At 58.5% G+C, this 27,670-nt stretch overlaps 2 protein-coding genes across 4 annotated transcripts in view; one reads left to right on the top strand and one right to left on the bottom strand.

The window, feature by feature from the left end:
• MACROD1 (mono-ADP ribosylhydrolase 1) overlaps positions 1-27,670 on the bottom strand; it is a 152,318-nt gene that overhangs the window by 84,092 nt on the left and 40,556 nt on the right. The window lies entirely within an intron of this gene.
• FLRT1 (fibronectin leucine rich transmembrane protein 1) lies at positions 24,682-27,365 on the top strand. Its single transcript, XM_027090652.1, has one exon. The coding sequence runs from the start codon at positions 24,730-24,732 to the stop codon at positions 26,752-26,754; it is 2,025 nt and encodes a 674-aa protein (XP_026946453.1). The 5' UTR covers positions 24,682-24,729; the 3' UTR covers positions 26,755-27,365.

Below are 27,670 nucleotides of genomic sequence, written 5' to 3' on the forward strand. Positions count from 1 at the left end.
CTCCTGCTCCCCTGGGGCTCCAGCCCCATGTTGGTGCCCAGAACTGGGCCTTCTGGAAGGGCCCCAGGACCTAAGGAGGGAAACAAGTTGGCTGCTGTCCCCTCTGAAAGCAGGCCAGACGGGGGATCCTGCTTCTGCTGCCCGGGGAGGGAACATGTGGGCAGATCAGGGCAGGGGAGCTCCTTCACGGTCTCACCACTCAGACCTCCCCGCTCTTCCACCCATGCCCCCCGCCCCGGGGCTGTAGGTCATGCCGGCTCCCCACAACCCAAGCCCCTTGCTCAGGGCAACAGGAGAACCCAGGCCGAGGGAGGGGCCTGGGGCATGTGGCTCTCAGCAAGCAGGCTGTGTTCTCTAGGCCCTAGGACGGGCAGGGTCAAGCTGAGTGCAAGCCTCACCACCCCCTGAAGGAGCTCTGGGCTAGGAGACAGGGACCCAGGTCCCAAGCTGCCCGCCATTGCCACGGATGCCCCGAGGTGATGGTGGCCCGTAGAATGGGCACAGCTAGAGCCAGTGTCCTGCCAGCCTCACTCCCCACAGCCCAGATGTGGATGGCTGGTGGGCGGGATGCCTGGCCCAGCATCTCTGCACTCCGGGGTCCATCGACCACTTTCCTTGTGGGCGAGGGCGGGTGATAGCTTAGCTCCCCTTAGCTTCTGGGGCGAGGGAGAGGCCGGAGAGGCCCAGATTGTGTCAGGAGGGGAGTCCAGGCCTCCTCAGCTGTTTGAGGGCCCAGGGGGGGCTCTGCCCCAGGTCACCCAGTCCAGCGGGTTCCCACATTATCACTGTTCCCCATCACCATCCGCCTCTCCTGGCCGCCTCCTCTGGCTCTCCCCATAGACACGTGGGCCCCTGTGAGCCTCCCGCCCCCACCCCAGGGCCTCAGGGACTCTGTTACTCAGACAGTGCTTGCAAAATTAAAGTTGAGCCACCTGGGGACTCCTCCAGGTGAGTCGATTAAAGCCACTGTGTCCCCTGGGGAGAGACAGGAGGGCACCCTGGGGAGCCGTAACCAGGATGGAGGGGCCTGTGTGTCTAGAGGCTCAGCTGCCAGGCAGGGCTGGGGACGGGCGGCAGGGACTCGGGGGCAGGGAGGCCGGGTCCAGCCCCAGCTCTGCCCCTCTGAAGCTGTGAGACCTCAGACAGGCTGCTCCGGAAGCCTCAGGTTCCTCAGCTGTGAAAAGCAGGCACCACCATGCTCCTTGCAGGGCCACCGCTGTGAAGGTGAGCCTCAGCAGAGAAGGCGGGCGCTCGGCAGCCGCCGGCCTCGCGCTCCCCGACTTGTCCCCTGCACGTGGCAGCCGGGACTGTGGCCATCTGCAGTGCAGCCACGTGATGGCCTTGGTCCCTGTGCTGTCCTGGGCAGAGCGCCCGGCTCAGGGCTCCCTGTGAGGTATCTGTGTCCCCCTTCCGCCCCCCGGCCTCCGCACCCCAGCCCCAGCATCCCTCTTGCAGGTACTCACAGGGTCCCTTCTGGCACCATGTCACACACACCGGGACGCCTGTGAGGGGCTGCTGTCTGCCTGAGCCCCCGATGGCATCGCCTCTCATCCCTGTGGCTCCAGGGTGCACAGCCCCTTACAGCTTTGTCCTGCACTTAAGTCACTTAAACTCTCTGGGTCTCAGTTGTCTCATCTGTGAAAAGGGGACAGTATGCTTCCTCACAGGGTCGTTAAGAGTATGAAACGAGTCAATGCAGACGGTAGAAGACTTTGAATGTACGTGGCACACAGTAGGCCCTCAGGAGGTGGAAGCGGCTATTCTGTTGTCACTTCGCAGGGGATCAGAGTGTACCGGAGGGGCTGTTCGCACAGCCATGGACGTGGTTAGGGAAACCTTCACGGGAAGGGGAGGCTCACTGGGCTGGGGACAGTAAGAGAGTCACCACGCAGGTCTGAGCGGGAGTGGAGGCAGTGGTAGCCAGAGAGAGTAGCCAGGGCCGTCAGCGGGTCCCTGAACAAGAGAGGGACGCGGCCCGGGAGTCCGTGCTGCACCCGGCTCCCCTCCCTCCCTCTGCGCTGTTGCTGGGGCTCCCCACGGCCGAGCCCAGCCAGAAGCCAGGGCTCCAGGAGCTCGCTGGTGACCACAGCCTCCTGGGCCTAGAGCAGGCTGGAGAGTGATCTGAAGGGATAGCATGCACAGCCTCTCAGAGTCCCACGGGCCCTGGAACAGGATGCAGGCAGGCAATGGTGAAGACATTTCACATAGGTTAAGAGCACCCACAGGCTCTGGGTCAGAAAGAGCAGGGTCCTGGCCTCGACTCTGCTGTGAGACCAGGATAGGGTGACCAGCTGTCCCGGGTTGCCCAGGATTTATGCTAAAACTGGGAAAGTCCCAGGCAAACAGGACCTGTGGGTCATCCTGGACCTGGGCCAAGGTACCTCACGCCTCCGAGCCTCAGTTTCCTCGTCTGTAACATGGAGAAGGAGCCCTCTACCTGGGCGAGCAGGCCTGGGAAAATCAATCAGACCCAGCCGGCGGATGGGATGGGCGGCGGGTCTCTAGCCCTTGCCTGTCCTCAGGAAATGGATCCAAGGGTGTTTTTCCCGACCAGGAGCCTAATGGTCAGCAGTTATTTATGGTCGAGTTTCCTAGTGGGTAGGAAAGCCGCAAATAAGTAAATTCAGGCAGCAGGGCACAACTATTGAGCCCAGTGCTTTATTTCCCCATCTCCTCTCCAGCCCGGGCCGGCTTTCGGTCAATAATAATTTACGGTGCAGGGCTTCCCTGGTGGCGCAGTGGTTAAGAATTCGCCTGCCAGTGCAGGGGACACAGGTTCGAGCCCTGGTCAGGGAAGATCCCACATGCCGCAGAGCAACCAATCCCGTGCGCCACAACTACTGAGCCTGCGCTCTAGAGCCTGCGAGCCACAACTACTGAGCCCGTGTGCCACAACTACTGGAGCCCGAGTGCCTAGAGCCGGTGCTCCACAACCAGAGAAGCCACCGCAGTGAGAAGCACGCGCACCGCAACGAAGAGTAGTTCCCGTTCGCCACAGCTAGAGAAAGCCCGCGCACAGCAACGGAGACCCAGCGCAGCCAAAAATAAATAAATAGATAGATAAAATTTATTTAAAAAAAAATTGTGATGCATCCCCTGCAAGAGAGGGGAGGTGGCCAAAAAACCACGGTAGGTTGGAGTCACCCTCCCTGTACCAGCTCTGCGCTCACAGGTGGCGGTGACGGCTGGGGTGGGGGCTGGGGAGGGAGGCCAGCGGCCCATCGCACAAGGGAGGAGGCAGAAGGGGGAAGCATGGGCGCCGCAGCAGGGGCGCCCCTGGAGGAGAGCAGAGGGGAGCAGGCAGCTGAAGTGCTGACCGGCCCCAGGCGTGTCCCTGACCACCAATCAGGCCCACGTTCTGAGCCAGAGGTATCGCAAAACTAAAATGGGGCAAGGGAACAGCAGGGGGTCTCTTCACGGAGCAGTTTGGGGTTTGTCTCCGGTGGGAGCCGAGGGGGGCAGGGCCTGAGACAGGGGTCCTGTGCCTGAGCTCGTGGGAAAAACCTAAGGGAGGACGTGAACCAGGAGAGGAGGGGAAGGGAGGAGCGTAGTGGTGGTCCTGGCCCGGATCTAATTCACGGGGGCTCCAGAGCAGGAATTGCACAGAGTGGTGTCTCGCTGGGGCCTCGGGGCCAGCCAGTGGTCTCCGGGACCCTGCTTGCTGGAGGAGGAGGGAGAGGGCGTGAGCGGCTGGCGGGGAGGCTGGAGCCGCCAGCAGCCGCCAGTCACAGTACCTGGTCTAGGGGTTCGGGGGCCCGGAGGCCTCCACCGAAGGGTCTCCAGCCCACAGAGCCTTTGCCAGCGTTTACGCTGCTGCAGAAGGAAAGGGCTGTGATTTGTATTTCATAATTCACACAGCTGATGTCATCACGTTTCATGTTCTGACATGTTTCCTGCCATGACAATTTCATTCTTCCCTCTGGGGACACGAGGGCGTTAAACTGGGATGCGGGGCGGAGGTGGCAGCGAGCTAAGCTCCTGTCCCAGGGCCAGGCTGGTGCGAGGGAGAGTCGGACGCAGCAGGAGTCTGCTGGTCTGGGGCCACAGGCTGAGGCTGGGGCAGAGGGGCTGCAGGAGGGAGGTGGGTTTCCCAGGCAGTCCGACGGGACGCCGAGGGAAGAGCTTTACCAAGAACACTTGTCTCGGGGGTTATGATAATAATAACCGCTGGCTTCCATATGTGCCTAGACTGCAAGACTGGTCCTTAGGGCATCTACACGGTAGCTCCTTGGATCGTCACCACGGGCCCATGAGGTGCTGTGAGGTGCTCCCCTCATTACTCCATCTCGTAGATACAGAAACCGGCCGCTCAGAGACATAACACACTGGCCCCAAGTAACACAGCTGTTGAAGCTACACAAGGAGTTCAACTCCGACCTCTGACTCCAGGCTGTTAACCACCTATTAACGGCCCTCCTAACCCTGTAGCCACATCCCAGTGTCCCAAGGAGGCAGCAGAGGCCCCAACAGGTCAAGGACTCATCCAAGGTCATCTAGCACTGAAGCACTCTCCCTGTGCCCACTGTGGGCATTCCCAGGTTGCCCCTGCCTCCCAGCCCTCCCTCTATCCCCACTGTGACCCCAGCCCATCTGGGGAGGCCCCAGGCTCCATTTTCTGGCAGGAGCTGGGCAGAAACCTAATTTGCAAACAATGGACAGGGGAGAGGCAGCCTGGCTGCCCACTCTTAATTAAGGGGGCTCCCTCCTGAAGGCCTCAAAAAACAACCCTCCCAAGCCAGGGCCAGCAGCATGCCCTGGTGTGTTCAGAAGGCCAGACTGCGCCCCTGCCGCTGTCCCCCACCCACTGGATAATGGGCTGCCCCCCTGCTTGGCCTGTTTTAGGGACAGCAAGTTGGTCCTGGCATAGCTGGTAGCACCGCACATGGCCGACCCCCTCCTGGCCCTCATCAGGGGAAGTGTGATGGGATGCGGGGTGGGGGGGGCAGTGGGGGGGAGGGGGAGGGAGGTGGCACTGCACCTTCTCAAGGCCAGCCGCCCAGAGAAGCTCTGAACACAGCCTCAAGGAGGGCCCCAACTTCCACCACAGATGCTTCCCTTTTCTTGTCTTTTCTTTCTGCCTGGCACTTACAAAAATTAAACACGGATGGTTTCATCTTGGGAGAATTAGTATTCTAGGCAGGGCTGGGGGACGTGATTGGAATGTCAAGGCCAGAGTCACAGAGCTGGAAGGGAAGGGAAGAGGGGCCCTGGGGTGGGGGCAGAGGGCTCCAACCTGCCCAGGAAGCACGGTAGGGCCTGCGAGGGGCAGCCTGCTTCCAGTGCACCTGGCTTCACCTGGCCTCCAGGGGTAAGGACGAGGCTGGGTGTGGCCGGAGAAGGCAGCAGCGGTCCAGGGCTGGAGGAGGAGGCGATGGGGGCAGCTCAGGACAGAGACTGCATCTGGCCAGGACCTGTGGCTTCCCGTGGCCCCAGATCAGCTTATCTACACATCCATCCCCTCCCTCCTTTGGCCCGCATTTGCTGATGCGTGTGCCTCTCGTGTGCTAGGCACGTGCTAGGCACCGAGCTGGGGGGGAGGGCGGAGTTAAGGGCAGAGACATGCCTGTCCTCACCACTGCCTGGCACACAGCAGACACTCACCAAACACCATGCTGTGTCTCCCAAAGCGTGATCTGAAGAACATGCTAACAGGTTAACAGAGGTTAACAGGTAACCGCTGGAGCGAACACGGTTGAATTGGTATCTTTGAGGCGGGACTTCTCAGAGCCTTTAACACGCTGATGCGCCCTGTGTACTGGGTTGGGGGAGCGCTGGCCTGCAGCCTCCTGCCCGTCTGAGCGCAGCCCTCTGGTCCTGGCCACACAGGAGACGTGCTGTGGGCACAGAGCTGAGTCGAGAGTGGGTTTGTGTTCGGGCTCCGTGGTGGACCCACTGTGTGACCTTGGGCAGGCTGCTGAGCATCTCTGTTTCCTCAGGTGGAAAACTGAAACGGTAATAACAGTGCCTGTGGCTTCAGTGAGGTGACGTAAGAACAGTGCCTGCCTCAGACTTAATGCGGGGTTGCTACTGTTGTTGTCATTGTTGTATTACTATTATCCACTTAGCTCTGTGTGCCTGGGCTGTAGTCAGAACTCAATCAGTTTAGCTACGGTTGTTGTCGCTGCTGCTGACACAGTCCTTGTCCTTGAGAGGTCACAGCCAGGGGGTTAAAGACAATTAGAATCCAGGGTGGAGAGTACAGGGCTGGGGCTTTGTGGAGGTAGCCAGAAGGCACCACAGCATGGCTGCAAGAGCAGACCTCAGGGGATTGGCTAGGCCCCCACCTGACATGGTCAGCCTCGTCCAGCCTCACTGCTAAGCGGCCATCCAGCCTGGGCCTTGGCACCCGCGGCAATGGAAGTCTGGCCCATCTTTGGGCATCTCTGCCTGTTACAGATTTCTTCCTTAACTGAATCTCTCCTGGTCCTTCTAGTTCTTGGGCCTCCCCAGAGTAGGCTGGTCTTCCTTCTCTAGGTCAGCTGTCCAGAAAACGGAGGACAGGGGACCAGCTCTCTTCCCCAAACCGTCCCATCCTCCCTCCGTCACTGCCCTAGCTGCCTCTCACTCCTCTGGGTCTCCCGCCCTGCAGTGTGGCTGTGCATCTCGTGGAGCCCAGACTGAACAGGGTTCCTGTTTAGTCTGACCTGGGCAGAAGCAGGCAGGGAGCAGGGTGCAGTCTGTCCCTCCTTTCAACACAGCCCACCCAGAACTAGGAGCTGGGGCCCTCCGTGTCTGGAGCAGTCGGTCACCTCGCTCTGCAGACACAGAGAAAGCCGGTCTAATAGAGAGCAGGGTGCCAGGGGAGCCTGAGAGGCCATTCTAAAGGAGGCTGGGGACAAGGGAGGGTCAGGGAAGGCTTCCTGGAGGAGGCGGCGGCACTTATCAGCCAGAACCAAATGGCAGGCTCCCAGAGCAAAGACCTTCTGAGTCACCCAATCCGCCCCCATCTGACCACAGGGAGACTGGCAGAGCCGTTTGGTTGCTTACATCACAGGTCGGACTCCAGGAGCTAACTATTCAGGTGTTATAGGAGGGATCATTTATCTCAAGGAAATGTGGTTCGGAGAGGCCAACCACAGAGGCCAGAGACCCAGCAATGCTGGAGCCCCAGCTCCTTGTCTACCAGGATTCAGAAAGTCCCCCCACCCATCGTGACCATGGCATCCCTGTCCATGGGGTCCACGGGGGTGGGGGGACTCTGAGGCCAGGGAACCGCTTTAGCCCAATGCCCGCTGTCTGGGCCTGCATCCTGGCAGGTGAGTGCCGGCTTTTTGGAGGCCACAGGACAGGGAAGCAGCTGCTAGGCGAGGCTGGCCCGTGTGCTCCAGGAGTGAAGGTACCCGGGGCCTCGTTAGCTGCAGCTTCAGAGAGCCCCGTTATTAACAAAATACGCCCTGAGTCCTTTTTCTTCCTCTTTCTATCCTTAAGGCAGATTCCCAAATGAAAAGGAAAATATACATGAGTGGCAATGAGGAAGCCTCAGAGGAAAGCCAAGCGGCTGCAGAGCCGCAAGGAGCATCCATCCGCCCTCGCGTGGGGTGTGGGCTGCCTTTCTTGATTTAAAATAGTCCCTCCCTTTCCCCTTCCTCCCAATTCAGCTGGTCTCTCAGACTGTGCTTTAAGTCCTTTTGAAGTGTTACAACCATTTTCTCCTCTTTCAATTAACAACAAGAAAAGGAAGCTAATAGCTTCCTGAGCCACTCGCTGTAAATATTAACAAAGCCTGGCCGCCTGGCCTGGGCGGCATGCGTTGCTCCCAGCTGGAGAGTGAGTTTACGGGAAGGAGGGGCGGGGCGAGAGATTTCCAACACAGAGGCGAAAATCCCTTGGCACAGGCATCTGCTGGTGCAGGGAATCTGAAGAGCCGGGGAGCCAGGCGAGGGGGAGCCAGGCGAGAGGGTGCCTGTCCCTGGGGGCTGGGGGTCGGCACAGCTGGCGAGAGGGAAGTAGATACTTCTGGAAGAAATGGCAGCTTCCACCAGCTGCACCTGAGTAACTTGGAGGATGGAGGTGCGTGGCCTGGAATCCCCAGCTCATGGATTTGAGTGTGGTCAGTGGTGGAGGTCTAAGGAGGAGTGGCCCTTTGAATGCAGCAGCTGGAGGGGTGCTGAGGTCCCCCGGCTGCAAGCTAAACCCCGAGGACCTGCCTGTGCCCTTAGGGTGTAGGGCTCCTGAAGGCATCTGAGGCTGGGGAGGGGGCTGAGGGAAGGGGCTGTGGAGGAGGGGAGCTAAGACCCCACGAGCAGAGCCTGGGTTCTGAAAGCTCCTCATCCTGCTCCCTGGGAGGCCGCTAACTGTGACCCCCATGACCCCAAGCCTACCAGACATACCAGCAAAGCCCTGCTTCAAACATCTGCTCGAGAGTTATGGCGTGTAGACTCTGCAGGGCCCATCTTGTGGCCAGGGTGGCCAGGGGCCCAGGTAAGAGCACGCGGAGGCTGGTGGCCGGGAGGGGACCGGGTCTTCTGCCTGGGGCTCCCACCACCTGCATGCACTGAGGACCAACCCGGCTAAGAGCTCACAGTGGGGTGTGGTGGGAAACGCACAGCCACCGTTCTGTTGGCAAAGGCCAACTTCCCGAGAAAGGCCTGGCCTTCGCTGCCGCTACGCCAGACTCATGCCCCCCGGGCTCCCACGGGCTGGACACAGCCGGTTACGACGAGCCCTGCGGGGTAGACCTGGCCAGCAGGCAGTCCCTTCCTGGGAGCCGTGGGCAGTGGGCAAAGGCCACGAATGCCCCGTGTCGTGCACAGGCTGGACCCACCGCTGCGTCCCTCTACACGGGCAGACGGGCAGGCCTTGGAGGTCCTTGTGCCCTCACCCTCCTCCGCCCCTCCTGAACAGCAGGACCACCTGCAGCCCCCGTCGAGGGCCTTCCCGCCCTCGGGCTGGGAGCAGTGGTCACGAGCCCAGCCGAGTGCCAGCGCCCTTGGCCAGCCTGCGCCCTCGCCCGCTCTCGCAGCTCCCGCGGCACCGAGTCCCTCCCGCCGCCCGCTGGCTTGGAGGAGATTTCAAAGGCACGAGACCACTCCAGGTGCGGGAGGCCTCTGCAGGCACCCGCCCGCTCTTCTGTCTCACCGCTGCCCAGGGATGACAGTGCCCACTTGACGGCCTTTCTAGGTGCCCGCTGCTCGGCCACATGGTGGGGGCAGCACCCTAAACTGGTACAGCCACGCCTGGAAGAGCCTGGGACCCTGGAGCCGGCGGCTTCTCTGCTCTGGGCACTGCCCGCCGGCTCACACGCTTGCACACCCATCCCTGAAAGTCTGGGTTTTGTCAGGAAGTGGTTTAATTAGCAGAGCGGAGGCTGGGAGGGTTCACGCCTGAATGCAGCCTCCCTCACCTCCTCCCCTCTCACCCGCGATGCTGTGCGGGTGCCATGCTGCCGTGCCAAGCCTTGGGGCCAGAGCGAGTGAGAAGGGGGCAGGGGGGCCGAGTCACATGCAGAGGGAGGGGCTGGAGCCGCCAGCACGCCCCCTCCAGAGGCCTCCCTGCTGCCCCGCCCAGGGCACCTAGAACCAACACCCACCTCGGGCAGGCTCAGAGCCCCCGGCGGGCCAGCCACCCATGGCGCTGCTTCATGTGGTCACGGGAGCCACCCGGAGCCACCCTCCAGTGAGGAGGAGAAGGGGGAAGGAACCCACTCAGCCCCTGGGCTTGTCTTCAGGGAGGCCTCCAAGTCAGTCCCTTCCCCTCAAGCCCCCTGCTCTCCACCCCTCCTCCTGAGGACATTGTCCCAGCCTCTCACTGGTCCCCTCCCATGCACCCCGGTACCCTCCAATTCTCCACGAAGGTCTGGTCATGCCCCTTCCTGCCTGGGCACCCTCGCTGGCTGCCCACTGCCCTCAAAATGAAGACCAGGCCCCTCAGCAGAGCATTTGAAACTCCCCCTAAGAATCCCATCTCCCACTTCAGCTTAGATCATTGCCCTCCACTAACTCAGAGCTTTGGGACACCAACCTTCTCACTGCACCAAGCCCTCTCACCTCTGAGCCTTTGCATATGCTGTTCCCTCAGTCTGAAACGCCCTTCCTGCCTAACCCCCTACCGTGCTGACTCTGTTACAGGAGCAGTCCACACTCCCAAAAGGAAAAGCTCTCCCTGACCCACGGCCCTGGCCCCCAGCCCTCTGCATCCCGGAGAGAGGGCACATGACTGTGGCAGCACTCGGGTCCACGCTGGCATGAGTGAGGAGTGAGTGACACACACACTGCAGTGCGGGAGAAGGGACAGGCCCTGTGGATGGCCGTCCTCACGGCAGGAAGTCAGCAGCCACGGAACAAACTCCAGGTTTGAGTCACAAAGAGCCTTTTCATCTCTAGAGGTCAGATACAGATGTTGACCTCAGCCTGGAAGTCTAAAATGAAAGAACACCCTGGGTCTCCTAGCTCGCGCCAGCTCTGACCTGCTTACAATGATCTAAACTCTGCCCTCTTTGCCACAGGGCAGCTCTGCCCATGGAGGGGGGCAGGCATGTTGTTCATTTAAAACGCCACTCGGCTAAGTCACCAGCCATAAAGCCCACCTGGGTTTCCAGCCGCACATACAGGAATCTGATTAATGACACACACATAAAATCCATCCCAAAGAGCCAAAGGTTGGAAAGAAGCAGGAAGGCTAATTGCTAATATAGGAATTAACATCAGTGAGTATTGATCTTCAAGGCAGGTGGGAGCTGTAAAGCTGCAGAGCGTTTCCACTTCAGGTGGAGGCCCTGGGGTCCCAAGTTGGGGTGGCCACCCTGAAAGATGGATGGGGGACCCCGGCCACACCTGCGCCACTCTAGCTTGCCATTGAACCCACGTGACTATTGTGATGTGGGAGTCTAGAGGACCCCAGAACCACAGCACAGTGTCACCTTCCCCAGAAAGCCCCCTGTGATCCAGGCACCCCCCCAACACACACCCAGGCTGGGCAAGGAGCGGCTTTTGGCTCTGCTAATGCCCTATGTGTGTCTCACACTGTGGCCTTCTGCAAACCAGTGGCCTCCCCCACTGGACCATGAGCTCCTAGAGGACAGGGGCTCCTCTTTAGGTCCCTGTGTCCTGCACAGTGGCGGGAGTGTGATGGGTCTCAATACACATTTGCCAGATAGATGGATGGATGGATGCAGAGATGGAAAAATAGACGGACAGATGGAAAGATGGACAGGTAGATGGATGAATGGAGAGATAGCGGGTGGGAGAGAGAGCTGTACAGACGGATGGATGGAGAGATGGACAGATGGATGGAAAGATGGATAGATGGATGGAGAGATAGATGGTTGATGGATGGATGGAAAGATGGATGAATGGATGGATAATTGCATGACAGGGACTCAGGAGAAACCCAAGGTCCCTGGGTGCATGGGCCTAAGGGCCACCTTGTGTTTCTGTTGCACTGAGACTTGGCATCCTGCAGGGAGAAGGAAACTGGCCCAGAGTTCAAGGTCCTCGCTGTCATGTAAGTCATACAAACTTAAACAAGTCTCCCCCTTCTCAGTGTCACTGCACCTGCACAGTGTGGACAGTCCTCCCTGCCCCGCCAGCTGTGCTGGGTTGTCCCGAGGCTCAGGGGAAATGGCAAATTAGAAATGACCTGCAAAAGGATAAGGGACATTGTCCCCTTGTAAATGGCGTATATGTACGGGCAGACAGATCTGGCCAAAATGCAGAGAGTGCTATAGAGACGTGGGATTGTGCACTTGGCTTTCTTTCCCCCCTTTCAAATTTCTTTTAATACAGTTATGATGTTGTTATTTATAACAAAAAGTAAAATTGTGTAAGCATCTCAAGTACTTACAGATGGAAGCTTTTATTATGTTGACCCAAAAAACTGTTCTTTGGCACTGGAATGCAGGGACAAGACCTATGGGAACAGGGGACAGCCGAGGCAAGGAGGGTGAGCAGAGGCTGTCCTGTGATCAGAGTGCCCAGAACTGGCCAAGGAGCGGCTCCCGCTTACTGAGACCCTGGGACCATGAACATTCACTTTGTCCTTGGTCACTGAGGACTTTGCTTGCACTGTGTGGCCTAGGCTTACTCGATCCAATACTGTGCCCACTGGGGACTGCATGGCCCTGATGATAGGCGTGTGCCAGAAGGGCTCAGGAGGTATTCCTGGGCCCAGCGCATGCAGGTGGCTACAACAGTCATAATCACGCGCCCATGCGGGGAAAGTGCGCTCACCTCACAAGCACCGTGGCCAGGCTGCCCTTGGAGAACACACACTTAGACGCCCGAGAGGCAGCCGCTCACCCAGAAGCACTCAAGGAGCCCATATCCTTAGTGGGGCCTGGGGCGTGCAGTGCTGCCTGATTCCCAGGAGGACTACACTCAGGGAAGGGGGATGCAGGGGAGGGTTACCCAGAATGCACAAGGCTGGACAGGCCCACTGAGAGCCTTGCTTGGACCCTTGATTTTCTAAATGAGAAAGCAGAGTGGGGAGTTCACTGGGTGCATTTATTAAGCACCTACTGTGTGCAAGGCACTGACTCAGGCACTAGATCAGCCTCAGGTGAGCGGATGTGGTCTCTTCCTTGAACCAGCAAGTTAATTCCTTTCAAGACATTATGTCATTGCCCTCACGGTTTGTGCAACCCCGCAGACAGAGAGGAGGTGAGGGGTGATGTTGGATGGACACTTGCAGGAGGGGGAACAGCATGGGGAAGGGCAGGGGCCAACTCGGGGAGTTAGGGGGAGGTGGTGGGAGTTGAGGCGGGGCGGTGGGGGAGGCGTCAGGCAGGGCCAGGCCTGGTGGGGCCTTGGAGGCTGCCATAGGAGTGTCGCCTTCATCCTGAGGGCTGTGGGAAGGGCCGGACGCCAGCAGGATGCAGCTGCCTTCCTGGATGCATAATTTCGAAAGCAGAGCTCTGTAATGGGGGATCAGCCGGCCATGGCCAGCTGGAGCCTTGGCTCTGAGGACACTGCCACCATCCTCTCTAAATATGGAGGCCCAGCAGCCTCTGCCCCCACCCTCCAAGGTATAAACCAATTTCCTTGCCCCGGCCAGGGAGGCGGATGACCTCATTGGACGCTTTCCATCTCTCCCTTTCACAGAGAAATTACAATTTATAATTGGATGAAATCACGCGGGTGTAATAGCAATAAAAGCCGTGCTGGAGCCCGGCATTCACCTCTCCTGTGGGGACTCTGTCCTCATCTTCCCTCCTGTCCAACCCCCGCCTGCCCCTTCCCAGGAAGCTGCACCCCCCCCTGCCTGCTCACACCTTGAGTGTTTCCCAGACCCTGGCCATTCAGGGGTGATGTCCCGTGGGCTCTTAAACCTTGCTGTTCCTTAACCCTCCTTGCTCCCGAGGAAGCTTGTCCTAAGACCTCCCCACTTCTCCCGTCAACCCGTCAGCCTCCACCTGCCCTCCCCCTGGCCAGCACCTGCCCCTCTTCCTACGTGCCCTCCCTGCCGGGCTGGGCGCCCAGTGAGTGATGACCCCCGGGTCTGCGCTCTAGATTTGTTACAACGTGCACCCTAAATATCCTTGTTTTTATTTGTGACAGCCTCAGACAACACGCATTTCTCAAACCAGCCACCTTCGGCCCTACAAAGAAAAGGGCCCAGATGCAGCCGAGCCCATCTGGATCCAATTTCAAACCAGAGCTAACACTCTCAGATGTGTAATAAAAGCCCTTTTCCAAAGAGGGGCTCCTGCAGGGGGAACACGGACACCAGGGCGCGGTGGGCCTTCGACGCGCCATGCTAACGAGAGCCGACCCAGAGGGCCCAGGTTGTTTCGGATCCTGAGGAACAGCCAACCCTGCTCCCAGGTCTCTGGGGAAGGGGAAGGTGGCCGTGGAGGGCAGCTGGGCTGTGAAGCACTGACCCCGGCCTTGGTGGGGAGGCCAGGGATCCAGCTTCCCCGTTTCCCTGATGCTCCTGCTTCCCACGGTGGGGAAAGGCAGCACTTGTTCTGGAAGCCGAGGCCATGGTGGCCCAGTTGGATCCTTTGAATGACATATAGCAAGAGGAGCAGGTGCTGGGGGAAGCAGAGCCGGCTCTGGGCCAGGCGGGCGGCCCCTGCACGGCCGCGAGCTCTCAGAACTTCATTTTTCTCTTCCCGGTCCTCCCACCCCCAGGAAAAGGGAAAGCAGGGAGCTGCGAGGAAGGGTGCTTGGCATGGCCTGCTGTTTGTTATCTGGATTTGGAAAGAGAAGGGAGAGATCCCAGATCATGGGAAAGCGGCGTTCAAGAAAACAGGTTCCTGGGCTTCCCTGGTGGCGCAGTGGTTGAGATGCAGGGGACGCGGGTTTGTGACCGGGTCCGGGAAGATCCCACATGCCGCGGAGCGGCTGGGCCCGTGAGCCATGGCCGCTGAGCCTGCGCGTCCGGAGCCTGTGCTCCACAGCGGGAGAGGCCGCAACAGTGAGAGGCCCACGTACCGCAAAAAAAAAACAAAAAAAAAACCCAAACAAAACCCAGGTTCCTGACAGAGGGGAGGAGAGGGGGCTGCAGCCCAGGCTGCCGGTCCCCGTGCGGCTCCTAATTTCCCTGGGCTTAATCACTTGTATTGCTTTTTGGCAGGTGAGGAGGCAGGGAGTGGGTGAGAAGCACTCTTCTTTGGACAGACGAGACCAGGGCTGAAGCAGGAATAACCGTCCCTCCATCTCCCCAGCAAGAAAGCCTTCCTACAAACAGGATCTGCCAAGCAAGACTGAGTGCCCCCCCCTACCCCGCCCAAACATCTTCCCAAGGAGGGGCATGTGGGGTCTGACAGCTCAGCAGCGCATGTCAGCAGCTCCAGCCCCGCGGTGAACATCTGAACTCCTCAGCGGGGTAATGGACCCCCGCCTTCCCCCGGAGACACAGCCTGAGTGGCAGGAATACCGATTCTTTGGAGAGTGACTCCCTCTCAGCTCTGTCACGCAAGAACGCTCTCTGCACCAGAGCCCATTCTGCCAAGTGACTTAAAGGGATTAAAAACAAAACAAAACAAAACTTGGTAAAGAAAAAGGGGTAAAAGCCAGGCAGAAGCCTTTCAGAAGAGGTGGCGGCCAACAGACAAAAGGGCGGAAGTTGAAAGAGGGCAGGGAGGCCACCCTCCCCAAGGATGGGCGCCCGGCCCTAGGGCATGCCTGGAGAGCAGGGGCCCAGAACACCCTCAGGTCGCGCACGGGGGCACCCCTGCAGGCCCCTCACGCAAACCCCTCATTCCAGGAGGAGAAGCCAGCAGTGCCGGCAGCCTAGGGCGCAGGAGATGCTGCGCCTGATCCGCAGCCACGTCTGAACACGAGGAGCCCAGCAGAGCGAAGCACAGGGTCTCCTCCCTGAGCCCCGGGCACCCCCAGCACCACCCAACACCCCAGGTCTGTGGTCTGCACCCTGAGTGCCAAGGCTGGTGGGCTGCAATGTAAGCACGGCCCAGGCCCACCTCGACGGAAGCGCAGCGCCCAGAGCTGCAGGCTGCCAGGCTGCAGCGAAGGAGGTAAGGCGGATGCAGAGGGGCTCCGGTGGCCCAGGAAGGCCCAGGGGCTCCTCGTGCCCAGGGAGGGCACAGGACACATGGGGCCTGTCCTCTTCGGGCTGGGTTGGAGATCTGCAGCTCCACCCCACCGACCCCACACATGCAGCTGAAGCAACTGGTGGCATCTGCTTGCCAGGGGAGGGGTCCTTTGCTACCTGGTGGCCCCTGTGCTGCTGGGCTCTGCCCCAGGGTGGGTGGACCCAGGATGTAAGGGAGTGACCTCTCCTGGAGGAAACTCCCGCCCCTCCCAGCCGTTGCCCCTTGGGGGAGGTCTCACTTTGAGCCCTTCTGAGTTCTGACCAGAGGGGGCAGCCGTGAGGCCTTGGAGGGGCAGGACCTTTGGTGAACTAGCCACTGGCCATGGCACCTGCTGCCCTCCAACTGGAGAGGGTCCACAAGTCCCCTCCATCCAAGGCCTTCCCCTGCCCTGGCCAGGAGAACCCAGGGTGGGGTTGATCCCAAGCCACCATCCAAGGCCTTGCACCTGCCGGCCCTTAGCCATCATCTGCTCTGGCCTCCAGTTCAGCCCTTTTGTTGGTGAGAGTGGCTTGATGGGGCCCAGAGATGGCCGGTTATTGCCCTAAGGTCACACAGCGGGCGGTGGCAGCGGTGGCGTGGTCTGGCTAGGTTTGTGGGGGTGTGGGGGGGACCTACTTCTTCTGGCTTCCCAGAGGCCAGGAGGGAGGGTTCATGCCTCCCCAAACACAAATCCCAGAAACCCCAGGCCGCTTCTATCGGCAGCGCCCTGGGCAGGGCAGGGAAGCCCCAATTCATTACCAAGATGGAAAATGACAATTCCCCGCACTCTTCCCCAGTAGAGGGGCTGATTTATGACGGCGCCAGGGCCTGGGGCATTTGTCAGCGCCGCACTGCACGCACGCCGTCTGAGGGGGCATTAATAGCCGTGTTATTAGCCACCAGCGTGAAAGATGCCCTGCGGATCGGCTATTTACTGTTATTTATTATAACGGCGCACCAGCCCGGCAGCGGGGCCGTGAGGCGGCGTGAGCTCGCTGGAGCCCGAGCTCGGCCCCTGCCCAGCCGGCCTCCCTTCCTCCATCCTTACCTACCGCCCCGTCACTTGCTCCTATTCTCCTCCCATCTCCTAGGAGAGACTGGTGGGTAATTCCTGGGGCTGAGGCCAAGCCAGAGGCGGGCAGCAGCAGGCCTGCACCCCAGATATTTATGAGGCATCTGCTCAGTGCTGGGCTCTGCCTCTGCTGAGCTTCCCTCTATCCCAAGCTTCCCTCCATCCCGAGGCATGAAAACAGAGACCAGCTTACTGCGCTCTGGGGCCAGACAGAGGTTGGTTAGCACCCTGGCCCTCCAGCTGTGAGCAGTGTGACCTCGGGGAGTCCCTTCCCTCCCCTGAGTGTGCTCCCCTTCGTGCACTGGGGACACAGGCTCCGCAGGGCTGTGGCCAGCTGGAAAGGAGAGGCGTTTGTGTGGGGCTGAGCACGCAGCAGGGGCTCAGCTCTGCCAGCTACTGCTACTAGTGGACAGACCCCACAGAGCTAGAGGGGTCTGCAGACCTGCTGGTGGGTAGCCCCCATTAGATCCTGCTTGAGCTGGATACTGTCCACCATCATCCTCTCCATGCCAACCCTTTGGGAAAGGGTTTGAGAGTTCAGTGCCAGGGCCAGAGGAGGTAGGCAAGGGAGAGGGCTGTTCATGGCTGCTGGAGGGTTCTCTCTGCCCCGAAGCCATCCCTTCTCCTCTCTGGGCCTCAGTTTTTCCAGGGTCCTCTACCTCCCTGATTCCAGGGTCCTGAGGGTGAGTTCCACGCTTGTGCGTATCTGAGGGGGTGGGAGGGAAGGGGCCATCTCTAAGAAAGTGGGGCCAGCCTCTGCGCCTGGAAGCAGACCTGCAGTTGGATAGGACCTGGTTGGCCAACCCATGTCAGAGCAGACGAGAGGAGACAGCCAGGGGTTTTCCCTGGGTTTGCTCCCTCGGGGCCTGGGGTGGCCCCACCAGGCAGCTGAGGAGGGCAGGTAAGACACCTGGGAAAGGAAAGCCTGGGTCTCCGTCCAGCTCCTCCACCACCTGCTGCACAATTCAGACCTACCCCTTTGCCTCTTTGGGAGGCCGTGGTGAGGGCACCTGTCACTATTACCTCCCAGCGTGGGGCTGACAGAGGGCCAGCCTCCCTCTTCTCTCCCACTGCCCTGTCCTGGCTTTCAGATTCTGGGGCCTCCCTTTTGGCACCCTCATTCATTCATACATTCATGCAACAGGTGTTTATGAACACCTCTGATGCCAGGCTCTATACTAGGCCAGTGAACAAGACAGAACATGTTCTGACTCGTAGAAGTTTACATCCTAGTGGGAGGGCTTGACAATCAACTTGTGATAAACAACTGGGGGAGGGGAGGGATCGCCCCAAGAACAGGGCCTGCATGTGGGGGATGCCACACAGCTCCTAGGGGGAGCCCCAGCCACACCCAAGCCTCTGTCTTATGATCAATGAGCATCACCATTCCCAGTCTTTCCTGATCACCCGGCTCCTGTCCCAGCCCCTGGCTGTCAGGATCCCGCTGGCTGCTGAGAAACCCAGCAGTGCAGAGCTAGAGCCCCTGCCCTGTTCTCTGGGCTGCCCCCCACCCGGAATAACAGCCCTTAGGCCCTCCTCTTACCTTCTGAAAAACTCCTGACCTTTCCTTTTTCCTTCCCAGAAGGAATTAAGCCTAGTCTAGGCAGCTTGACTAAAAATGCACACAGACAGACAAAAATATAGGTGCAGGAACATCTTATTAAATAATACAGAGAAAGAAAGAAACAAAATTACATGTGTCTCCCTTCATCCCCCCCAACCCCTCCTGGCCCTGAATAGTTTAATATTGAACACTGTTATCAATATAATTAACCTCCTAAGACACAATTTTAAAGTGTTGTTTTTTAAAGCAATTTGCATTCTCTGAAGTTCAGGACATCCCGCCGCCCGGCACAGCCCAGACGGCCTACGCGGTGAGGTGAACTCCAGGTACATTTTTAGTGGATTTGCGTACCTGTCTGTAATTACCGCCAGTGATAACAGCTGATGCATAATGCATGCGGCATGAAATTAGAAAAATAATTAACTTTAGGTTTTAAAAGAATCCCACCCCCTTCCCCCACGCACTACAAGTTCTCAATGGTGCCAGTAGCCGAGATCAGGAGCAAAGTTGTGCCACGCAGGGTTGGAAGGGTCTTGAGGTCATGGCATCCTGCCTGAAGACGGGGCCTCCAGTGGGCCTAGACCGGGCTGGGCAGAAGCAGGCCTGGGGCTCCTGCCTGAACGAGGGTGGGCTCGGAAAAGCCCCACTCACACAAAAGTCGCAAGTCCCCCTCCTGCCTGCAGTTCCCATCTCCTAGACCTGCAGCAGGCCCTCTGCTCAACACCCAGGGCAGTAGATAGTTTATGGTCCCATTTTACAGATGAAGGCCTGAGACCCAAGGCCACTCTTGGTTTGTGGAGCAGCAGAACTGATCCCAGGCAGGCCTTCTCAGGGAAGAGGCTTCCTAGAGGGGAGCTTTCCCCAGGCCCCCGTGAGCACCAGGAGGTAGAGGCTGGCCCCCCTGCCTCTAGGCCCTCCTCCCTCCATGTTGCTTGTAGCTGAGCCCTGAGAGATAGCATCAGCTGGTGGAGGAGAAAAATGCGGGGTCCCTCATTGCTTTAAACAAAGGTTTGCTGAGGACCCATCACAGGTATGGAGGTGACCCTGCTCTGGTGGAGCTCTCAGCCCGGTGGGGAGGTTACTGCTTCCCATGGGGCAGGGGTCCTCCTGGAGCTGAGAAACTGCTTCCGCCCCCAGTCTGCCCTGCACACCTCACTCCTGCCTCGGGCCCTGCTCTGCCAGTAAGGACCCGAGGGCCTGGCAAGGTTTAGGGAAAACACAATGAGTTCTTCTTGCTGAAGGGAGGGACTGGCAGGGTGCAGAGAAAGGAGGGGGAGGGGCTTCCCTCTGTCTGAGCTGGGGCCCCCTCGCCCACTCGTGTCTGCCCTCCCTCTTTCTGAAGTTCAGCCTAGACAGGTGGGTGGCCGCCCTGAGTGGGTCACAGGAGGACCTTGGGGTCCCTCCCAGGCACAGGGTGGGGCAGCCCTTCCTTCCCAAACCTCCAGGCCTGTGCCGGGCGCTTCACACAACCCCTCCCTTGTCATCTTCCCAGAAGAGTGGGGTTCTCAGCAACACGTTACAGATGAGGAAACTGAGGCCACACAGCTGAGGACTGGTGAGGTCAGATTCAAACCTAGCCCTGGTGTCCTCTCCCCGCTTCTAGTCTACACGCCTCCTTCTCGGGGTCAGTGCCACCTGGAATTCTCTGATTCCCATAGTGGGCACGGAGACTGTACCTGGTACTTCGGGGGTCGCAGCATCAGGATATCCTCACATGAGCTGCCTTCATTGGCAAACGGGGAGGAAGGCCAGGACTGGGAGGCAGGGGGAGGCCTATCCAGACTTCCCTCTACTGCCTGGGATGCCCAGCTCCCTCCTGCCACATGCCCCCACCCCTGCTCAGCCCCTGGTGCATCATGTCTAACTGTGGCGGTAGATGCCCTCTCCTATCCAGCGTGCCAGGGCCTGTGCTGGGGTCCTGCAGCTGCCCCCCTGCCCTCACTCTGACTCCCCAAGAAGACCCCCCCAGAGGGCCGTGGGTCTCTGGCAGCCCCAGCTTGATGGGGTTTGGAAAAGACAACGGGGCAGAGCGCCAGGAGGCCAGGCGTCTCCAACAGGGAGGCGCCTCCATCCGGTTGGCAGGTACTTACAGATATTACTCAGGTCCGACTACCACCAGTCAACTGGGTATGGGAAGCAGAGCCAGACACAACTTGGGAGGCTTCATGGAGGGGGCGTCCAAGCTGAGGCCTGGAGGGTGAGCAGAAGCTGGCCTGGCAAAGCTTGAGTGGGGAAGGTGTGTTGGTGTTCAAGAAGCAGGAACAGCACGTGCAAAGGCCCAGAGGCAGCACAAGGGAGAGCAGGCTTAGGGTCAGTGTTTCTACCCTAGCTTGTGGGGACAGGGCTGAGGATGCAGTTTGAGGTTGGGGAGACCCAGCATCACAGCAATGACAGGGAGTCCCTGCCAGGAAGCAGCTTGGCCTACAGCCTCCCAGTCTACCCTGGAGGCACAGCAGGGGCAGGGGAGTAAAGAAAGGGCCTCTGGATTGCAGAGGAGAGAGACAAGCAGTTAACACAGAGGCTAGACTGGTATGCCTGGAGCAGTCAGAGAATTACAGCAGCTTTTAAACCTCATGCACTTACAAGGGTGTACTTTGCAGGTATTACCTCACTGAATGCTCAGTAGTGAGCTCCCCTCTAAGGGGAACTTGACGGCTACATTTATAGATAAGGAAACTAAAGCTCAGAAAGGACAAGTAACTTGCTCAGGATCTCACAGCCAGGAAGAGGGAGAGAGGCAGTGCTCGAACCCAGGTGTCTCTGTCCTAGATGCCAGGAGCTAGCGACTGATAGAAAATGCCAAGAATGACGCCCCAGGTCACCTCTCAGCTAATGGGGGTCTGGATACCTCTAGTCTGAGCCATCTCACTGCTCCCCCCCCCCCCACTTCCATCGCACGCCAAGGATCCGGCTGTCAGTCATGGAGCTGGCAGGTCATAACTCACACCACGCTGAAGTCTGAGGGATTCTCGCAACAATGAAAAGTAAAAGACGGGCGATTTACCGGGTTTCATCTGATGGCCACATAAACCATCAAACACAAAACAAGGGAATAAAAGGGCCTCGTGGCACCCGGGCAATTAAAGGGCTCCTCAGGCAAGGCACGCTGTCTTCCTGCCCACCCCAGGCCCTCCCTGCCTTCCTGGAGCCAGGGCTTGGCATCGGGAGGCCTTGGGGAAGGGGGTGGCAGGGGAGACTCGGCCAAGATGGATGAGGGCCGCAGACAGGGGAAGAGAAAGGCCTTGGGTCCCTGCCTCCCAAATGCTTCTTGGTTATCCATCAGGCATCTCTGAAGGGTGTAATTTAGACTCTATTATGATGCCGGGGCATCTGGAGGCTGAGGGCTATGGCCATGAGCTGAGCGGGCACCGGGGACTGATGTTCATGCCAGAGAAGGCGGTCTGGCCTTGCCTTTGGCCTTAACAAGTTTACCCCCTGCTCAGGGCACTGCTCCGGAATCTGTGAGCCCAGGGGCCAACAGCATTCCTTGCGCCAGGACTCAGAGGAGGGTGTGCGTCCTCTGGCCAGGTGCTGGGGGCCTGGGCAGAGGTGCTCCTAGGCTCAGACCTGACCCCTGAGACCGAGGCAAGGTGGCCTTGAGAAGACCTGAGCCTTCCTGTCCCCAGCACCTGCCCTGGCCCTGCCTCTTTGCTCATAAGCATTTTGAGACAGGACCTCCAGGCTCCATAACCTTCATGGCTCTGGCTTTGTGCAGAGGAAGGGACAGATGTGCAGCTGGAAACCTGGGCTGGCTGTGACCTTGAATGGGCCCCTCACCTCTCTGAGCCTCAGGCTGCTCAGCTGTAAAATGGGACCGAGGACCTGTGTGCATGTGACAGGTGGGTGCAGATACAAACATGTGCCTGTGAGGGCGCTGGGCAGGGCCTGGCCAGAGGGTTGCCCCTTATGCCTGGGTTTATCCCTGTCCAAACCCACTGAGAGCCGGGAACACATGTGAGGGAAGCAAAGACCAACTCCAAGTCCCAAGGGGCAGGGGTGTGAGTGGGGTCATGAGCCATAGACTAGGGACAACCTCCAAAGAAGCATCAGGAGTAAGTAGGTAAATGTCCTCAGGCCCTCAGGCCAGCTGCGGCGGCTGGGAGGGGGCTTGAGCTGGCTTCGGAGGCCCAGAGTGTTGGTCACAGTCTCACCAGTCCCCCTTCCTCCCAGCTTCCCTCGGGACCTCATCCCCCTCCGGCTCCTTGCACAGACCCCGTGCACCCTTCCCCCTCACCCTCACTTGCTTCCAGCCAGGTGTCCTCGGCTGGCCCTCCACCTGCCTTCGGTCCACCTCATGGATAAAGCTTCATTCCGCTAACAGGCCCTGAGCAGAGTTAGTGCGTTAGCCACGGGCAAAGCCTGAGCTCCCTCCAGAAGGCCTTGGAGCTGCCGGCAGCCTGGGCAAAGGCCCCTGTAATGCAAATAGGGCAAGAGTTGAGGGGTCGGCAGGGAGCAGGGCAGAGGCATTCGCGCCTTGCCTGGCACCTCAGCCGCCTCCCTTCTGTCCTTGGGTGGTCACTGATGGCAAGCCACACCAGGCCTACACAACCCACAGTCCCTGCCCTCAAGCACCCGAAATTTAGTCAGGGACCTTAAGACACTAGTCACTAAATAGTGCAACCTTCAGCCCACAGAGATGGGCACGAGATGCAGCACCACAAGCCTAGTGGTCAAGATCCTGGCTTAGGTTTCTCTTCACCACTTATCAAGTGTCTCGAGCAAGTTAACCCCTCCGAGCTTCAGTTTTTCCATCTGTTAAATGGGAATAAAAAGGGCACTGACCTGACATTTGCTGGAAGGATTAAATGGCTTAAATATTCATAAAATTCTAGGTGAGACCTTTATTATAGTGTGAGCTACCATCCCACTAGAATAGAATCCAAAGTGGCTAAAACACAGGTTGGCACATGGTAGGTGCTCAATAAAGACATGTTGAATGGCTGGATGGACAGATGCATGGATGGATAAGTGAGTGGGTGGGTGGATGGATGGATGGATGGATGGATGGGTGAGTGGGTGGATGGGTGAGTAGATGGATGGATAGATAGGTAAATAGGTGAGAGGGTGGGTGGATGAGTGGATGGATGGATGGATGAATGGATGATGGAAGGATGGATGGATGAGTGGGTAGATAGATGTATCGCTGGGTGGATGATAGATGGATGGGTAAATAGGTGGATGGGTGGATAGATGGGTGGATGGATGGACAGATTGATGGATGGAGCAGAGGGAAGCTCTTTATGGCATGAGGAAGACCTAGCAGAGGAGGAGACGTTTGAGCATGCTCCTGAAGGGTGATGAGCAGTTTGCTAGACGGAGGGGAGCAGTCCAGGAACAGAGAGGGACAGAAGGAAGAAGGGTTTGACATGGTTGAGAAATGGAGACACAGGGTCCCTGGGTCATGGGAGTGAGGGCCCCACCATCTCATTCAGTGAGTGGGTCCCAATTCTGCTCTGCACACCGGGGCTGCCCTCCAGGCTGCGGCCTCAGCTCAGGCTCCCAGAGGCCACTGTGTCTCACACTGAAAAGCGTTTGTGAACCTGGAGTTATAAAGCAGACCTTTGCCGGCTGCATGAACACCACTTCCCCACTGAGGTTGAAAGATAATTTCTCTTTAATTGATTTTTTTTTTACCACTATGAACAGTAATGTAATATGAGAAAAATCTACACTGCAATTTTTCCATTTGTGAAAACCAGAATTACACCTTGCAGACAATTCCCTCAGAGTGTGGACCCCTCCCTCCTTTTATTTGTTTCATGTCTTTAAATGCAAGAAAACAGATATATATTTTTTTCAAAATAGCTGAAAATTTCGTGGTTTAGGAAGGGGGCAAAGTAAGGAATAATTTCTCACATTACATGGAACACAGTAGGAAGGGCACCGCTGATAGAAGAGATTTCTGTAGAGCCATGGGAAAGCAGTTCTGTTGACACCTCATTTTTCTGTCTATAAGATGCACAAGTGACAAACAGGACATGTTGTTTTAACACCAGACGATGAAGCGCCCCACTTTCCCCTGCTCGCCAGCGAGGACACCGGCAGATTCTTTTCGCAGGTTCTAGTGACGCCCCTCCCCCACCTCAAGCTCACAGGCCTCGCAGAAACAAGCTTTCCCTTCGGTCCCTGGTTCCAAGCCAGAGAGGGATACAAGATCCCTGTTCCAATGAGAAACGGTAGCTCTAAATCCATCCCATCAACACTGAGCAGCCACTTGCAGCATCAGCCACAAAGACTGGCTTGGTGTGGGTCCTGCAAGGAGACTGAAACTGCAGCCCGGCTCCCGGTAAATTAACGTCACGAGGTCACAGTCCAGGAGGGCCAAGGCCACAGCTGTCTTGTTCACGGGCAGCATCTTTGCTCCCGCTGAGATTAACGTTAGCCAAGGTCATTAGAGGCTGACCTCAGCCCGAGCTATCACCTGTGATGTAAACTTGACATTTGGAAGGGCCACGGGGCATGCACCTCGAGGCCTGACCTCTGCCCCGTGGCCTCGACTGCAGCCACCCCTCAGCGGCAGGTGGGTGGACACCCAACTCGCTCTCACCGCACATGTCTTGTGCTCCTTGCAGGTGTAGAGGCTGCAAGTCAAGCAGGGCCTGGCTCCCCCAGCCGTCCACCATGGTGGTGGCACACCCCACTGCCACCGCCACCACCACGCCCACTGCCACCGTCACGGCCACCGTCGTGATGACCACAGCCACCATGGACCTGCGGGACTGGCTTTTCCTCTGCTATGGGCTCATCGCCTTCCTGACAGAGGTCATCGACAGCACCACGTGCCCCTCCGTGTGCCGCTGCGACAACGGCTTCATCTACTGCAACGACCGGGGGCTCACCTCCATCCCCGCCGACATCCCTGACGACGCCACCACCCTCTACCTGCAGAACAACCAGATCAACAATGCCGGCATCCCCCAGGACCTCAAGACCAAGGTCAACGTGCAGGTCATCTACCTATACGAGAACGACCTGGATGAGTTCCCTGTGAACCTGCCCCGCTCCCTGCGGGAGCTGCACCTGCAGGACAACAACGTGCGCACCATCGCCCGGGACTCGCTGGCCCGCATCCCGCTGCTGGAGAAGCTGCACCTGGATGACAACTCCGTGTCCACCGTCAGCATAGAGGAGGACGCCTTCGCCGACAGCAAGCAGCTCAAGCTGCTCTTCCTGAGCCGGAACCACCTGAGCAGCATCCCCTCGGGGCTGCCCCGCACGCTGGAGGAGCTGCGGCTGGATGACAACCGTATCTCCACCATCCCGCTGCACGCCTTCAAGGGCCTCAGCAGCCTGCGGCGCCTGGTGCTAGACGGCAACCTGCTGGCCAACCAGCGCATCGCCGACGACACCTTCAGCCGCCTGCAGAACCTGACCGAGCTCTCGCTGGTGCGCAACTCGCTGGCTGCCCCACCCCTCAACCTGCCCAGTGCCCGCCTACAGAAGCTCTACCTGCAGGACAACGCCATCAGCCACGTGCCCTACAACACGCTGGCCAAGATGCGTGAGCTGGAACGCCTGGACCTGTCCAACAACAACCTGACCACGCTGCCCCGCGGCCTGTTCGATGACCTGCAGAACCTGGCCCAGCTGCTGCTCCGGAACAACCCCTGGTTCTGCGGCTGTAACCTCCTGTGGCTGCGGGACTGGGTGAAGGCACGGGCGGCCGTGGTCAACGTGCGAGGCCTCATGTGCCAGGGCCCCGAGAAGGTCCGGGGCATGGCCATCAAGGACATCACCAGCGAGATGGACGAATGTTTCGAGGCGGGGGTGCAGGGCGGAGCGGCCAACGCTGCCGCCAAGACCACGGCCAGTGACCACACCTCTGCCACCACGCCCCAGGGCTCACTCTTCACCCTCAAGGCTAAGAGGCCGGGGCTGCGCCTCCCTGACTCCAGCCTCGACTACCCCATGGCCACGGGCGACAGTGCCAAGACCCTGGTCATCCACGTGAAGCCCCTGACGGCCGACTCCATCCGCATCACGTGGAAGGCCACGCTCCCCGCCTCCTCCTTCCGGCTCAGCTGGCTGCGCCTGGGCCACAGCCCAGCCGTGGGCTCCATCACGGAGACTCTGGTGCAGGGGGACAAGACAGAGTACCTGCTGACGGCCCTGGAGCCCAAGTCCACCTATATCATCTGCATGGTCACCATGGAGACCGGCAACACCTATGTGGCCGACGAGACGCCTGTGTGTGCCAAGGCGGAGACGGCCGACAGCTACGGCCCCACCACCACATTCAACCAGGAGCAGAACGCCGACCCCATGGCGGGCCTGCCCGTGGCGGGCATCATCGGTGGCGCCGTGGCCCTCGTCTTCCTCTTCCTGGTCCTGGGGGCCATCTGCTGCTACGTGCACCGGGCCAGCGAGCTGCTGACCCGGGAGCGGGCCTACAACCGCGGCACCCGGAAAAAGGACGACTATCTGGAGTCGGGGACCAAGAAGGATAACTCCATCCTGGAAATCCGCGGCCCCGGGCTGCAGATGCTGCCCGTCAACCCTTACCACAGCAAGGACGAGTACGTGCTCCACACCATCTTCCCCTCCAACGGCAGCAGCCTCTGCAAGGGCACGCACACCATCGGCTACGGCGCCACACGGGGCTACCGGGACGGCGGCATCCCTGACATAGACTACTCCTACACATGATGCCAGCACCCGGCTCCTGCCTCCTCCTGGTGTGGCGACTGTGTGGCTTTGACCAGCCTGCTGCCATCTGACAGAACAAGGAAAAGAAATTCCATGATGACTTTCCCATCAGAAAGCAGAGTTTGGGGAGGGTTGACAATTTCGTAGAACACAACAGTGAAAAAAGTAATTTTTTTTAAAGAATAGAAGGCAGGAGGGGGATTTGACATTGATGAAGACATAATTTATACCAAATTATGCCAGGTGGGGAGGAAAAGACTAAAAATAATATCGCAGGAAGGGTTGGGTTGGGGCTTTTATTTTTCCTGAACTGGAAAGATACTACCTGTGCTCCGTCTGTGTATGCCTCATGCTCTGTGCAGGGCCGTCACAAAGGAACCATTAGAAAAGCAGCCAACACGCGCAGCCCCCATGCAGCTCTCGCTGCCGGCTGCTCACTGGCGACGACACGATGGAAGGTCCTCAGGCTCCTCACAAAGGAGAGGGGAAGAAAAGATGTTTTGCTGTGGAGATATTGTCCTGGTTCTTTCCATGCCATTTCCCTCACAGATTTGCAGAAATAGCGCGTCTTTCACTGCATTCTTTGAACGACGATGTAGCTGATTAAAAAACAAACTTTCTTTTTCCTATACTGAAGCCCTCCTCAATTCCATGCACCATAGTTCATGGAAGCACCAGGGAAGCTGTGGCTGTTCCAGCGCTTGGAGGTGCATCTATCTACCTGTTTATCTTTATGTCGTGTATCTATCTACAGATGGGTAGATAGAGCCACATATACAGTCCTTACAGTACTTCTTGGGTCAGTTCGTACAATTTCTTGAGACAATAGAGTCACGAAAATGTTGCTTTCTCCTAGAAATCATTGAGTAAGTAGACAAAGTGTGTTGGGGATGGGAGTGGGGTGGGGGATAATGCT

The sequence above is a fragment of the Aethalodelphis obliquidens genome, unplaced genomic scaffold (assembly GCF_003676395.1).
Source record: "Aethalodelphis obliquidens isolate GAN/ISIS:26980383/991018 unplaced genomic scaffold, ASM367639v1 scaffold69, whole genome shotgun sequence".
Lineage (NCBI taxonomy): Eukaryota > Metazoa > Chordata > Mammalia > Artiodactyla > Delphinidae > Aethalodelphis > Aethalodelphis obliquidens.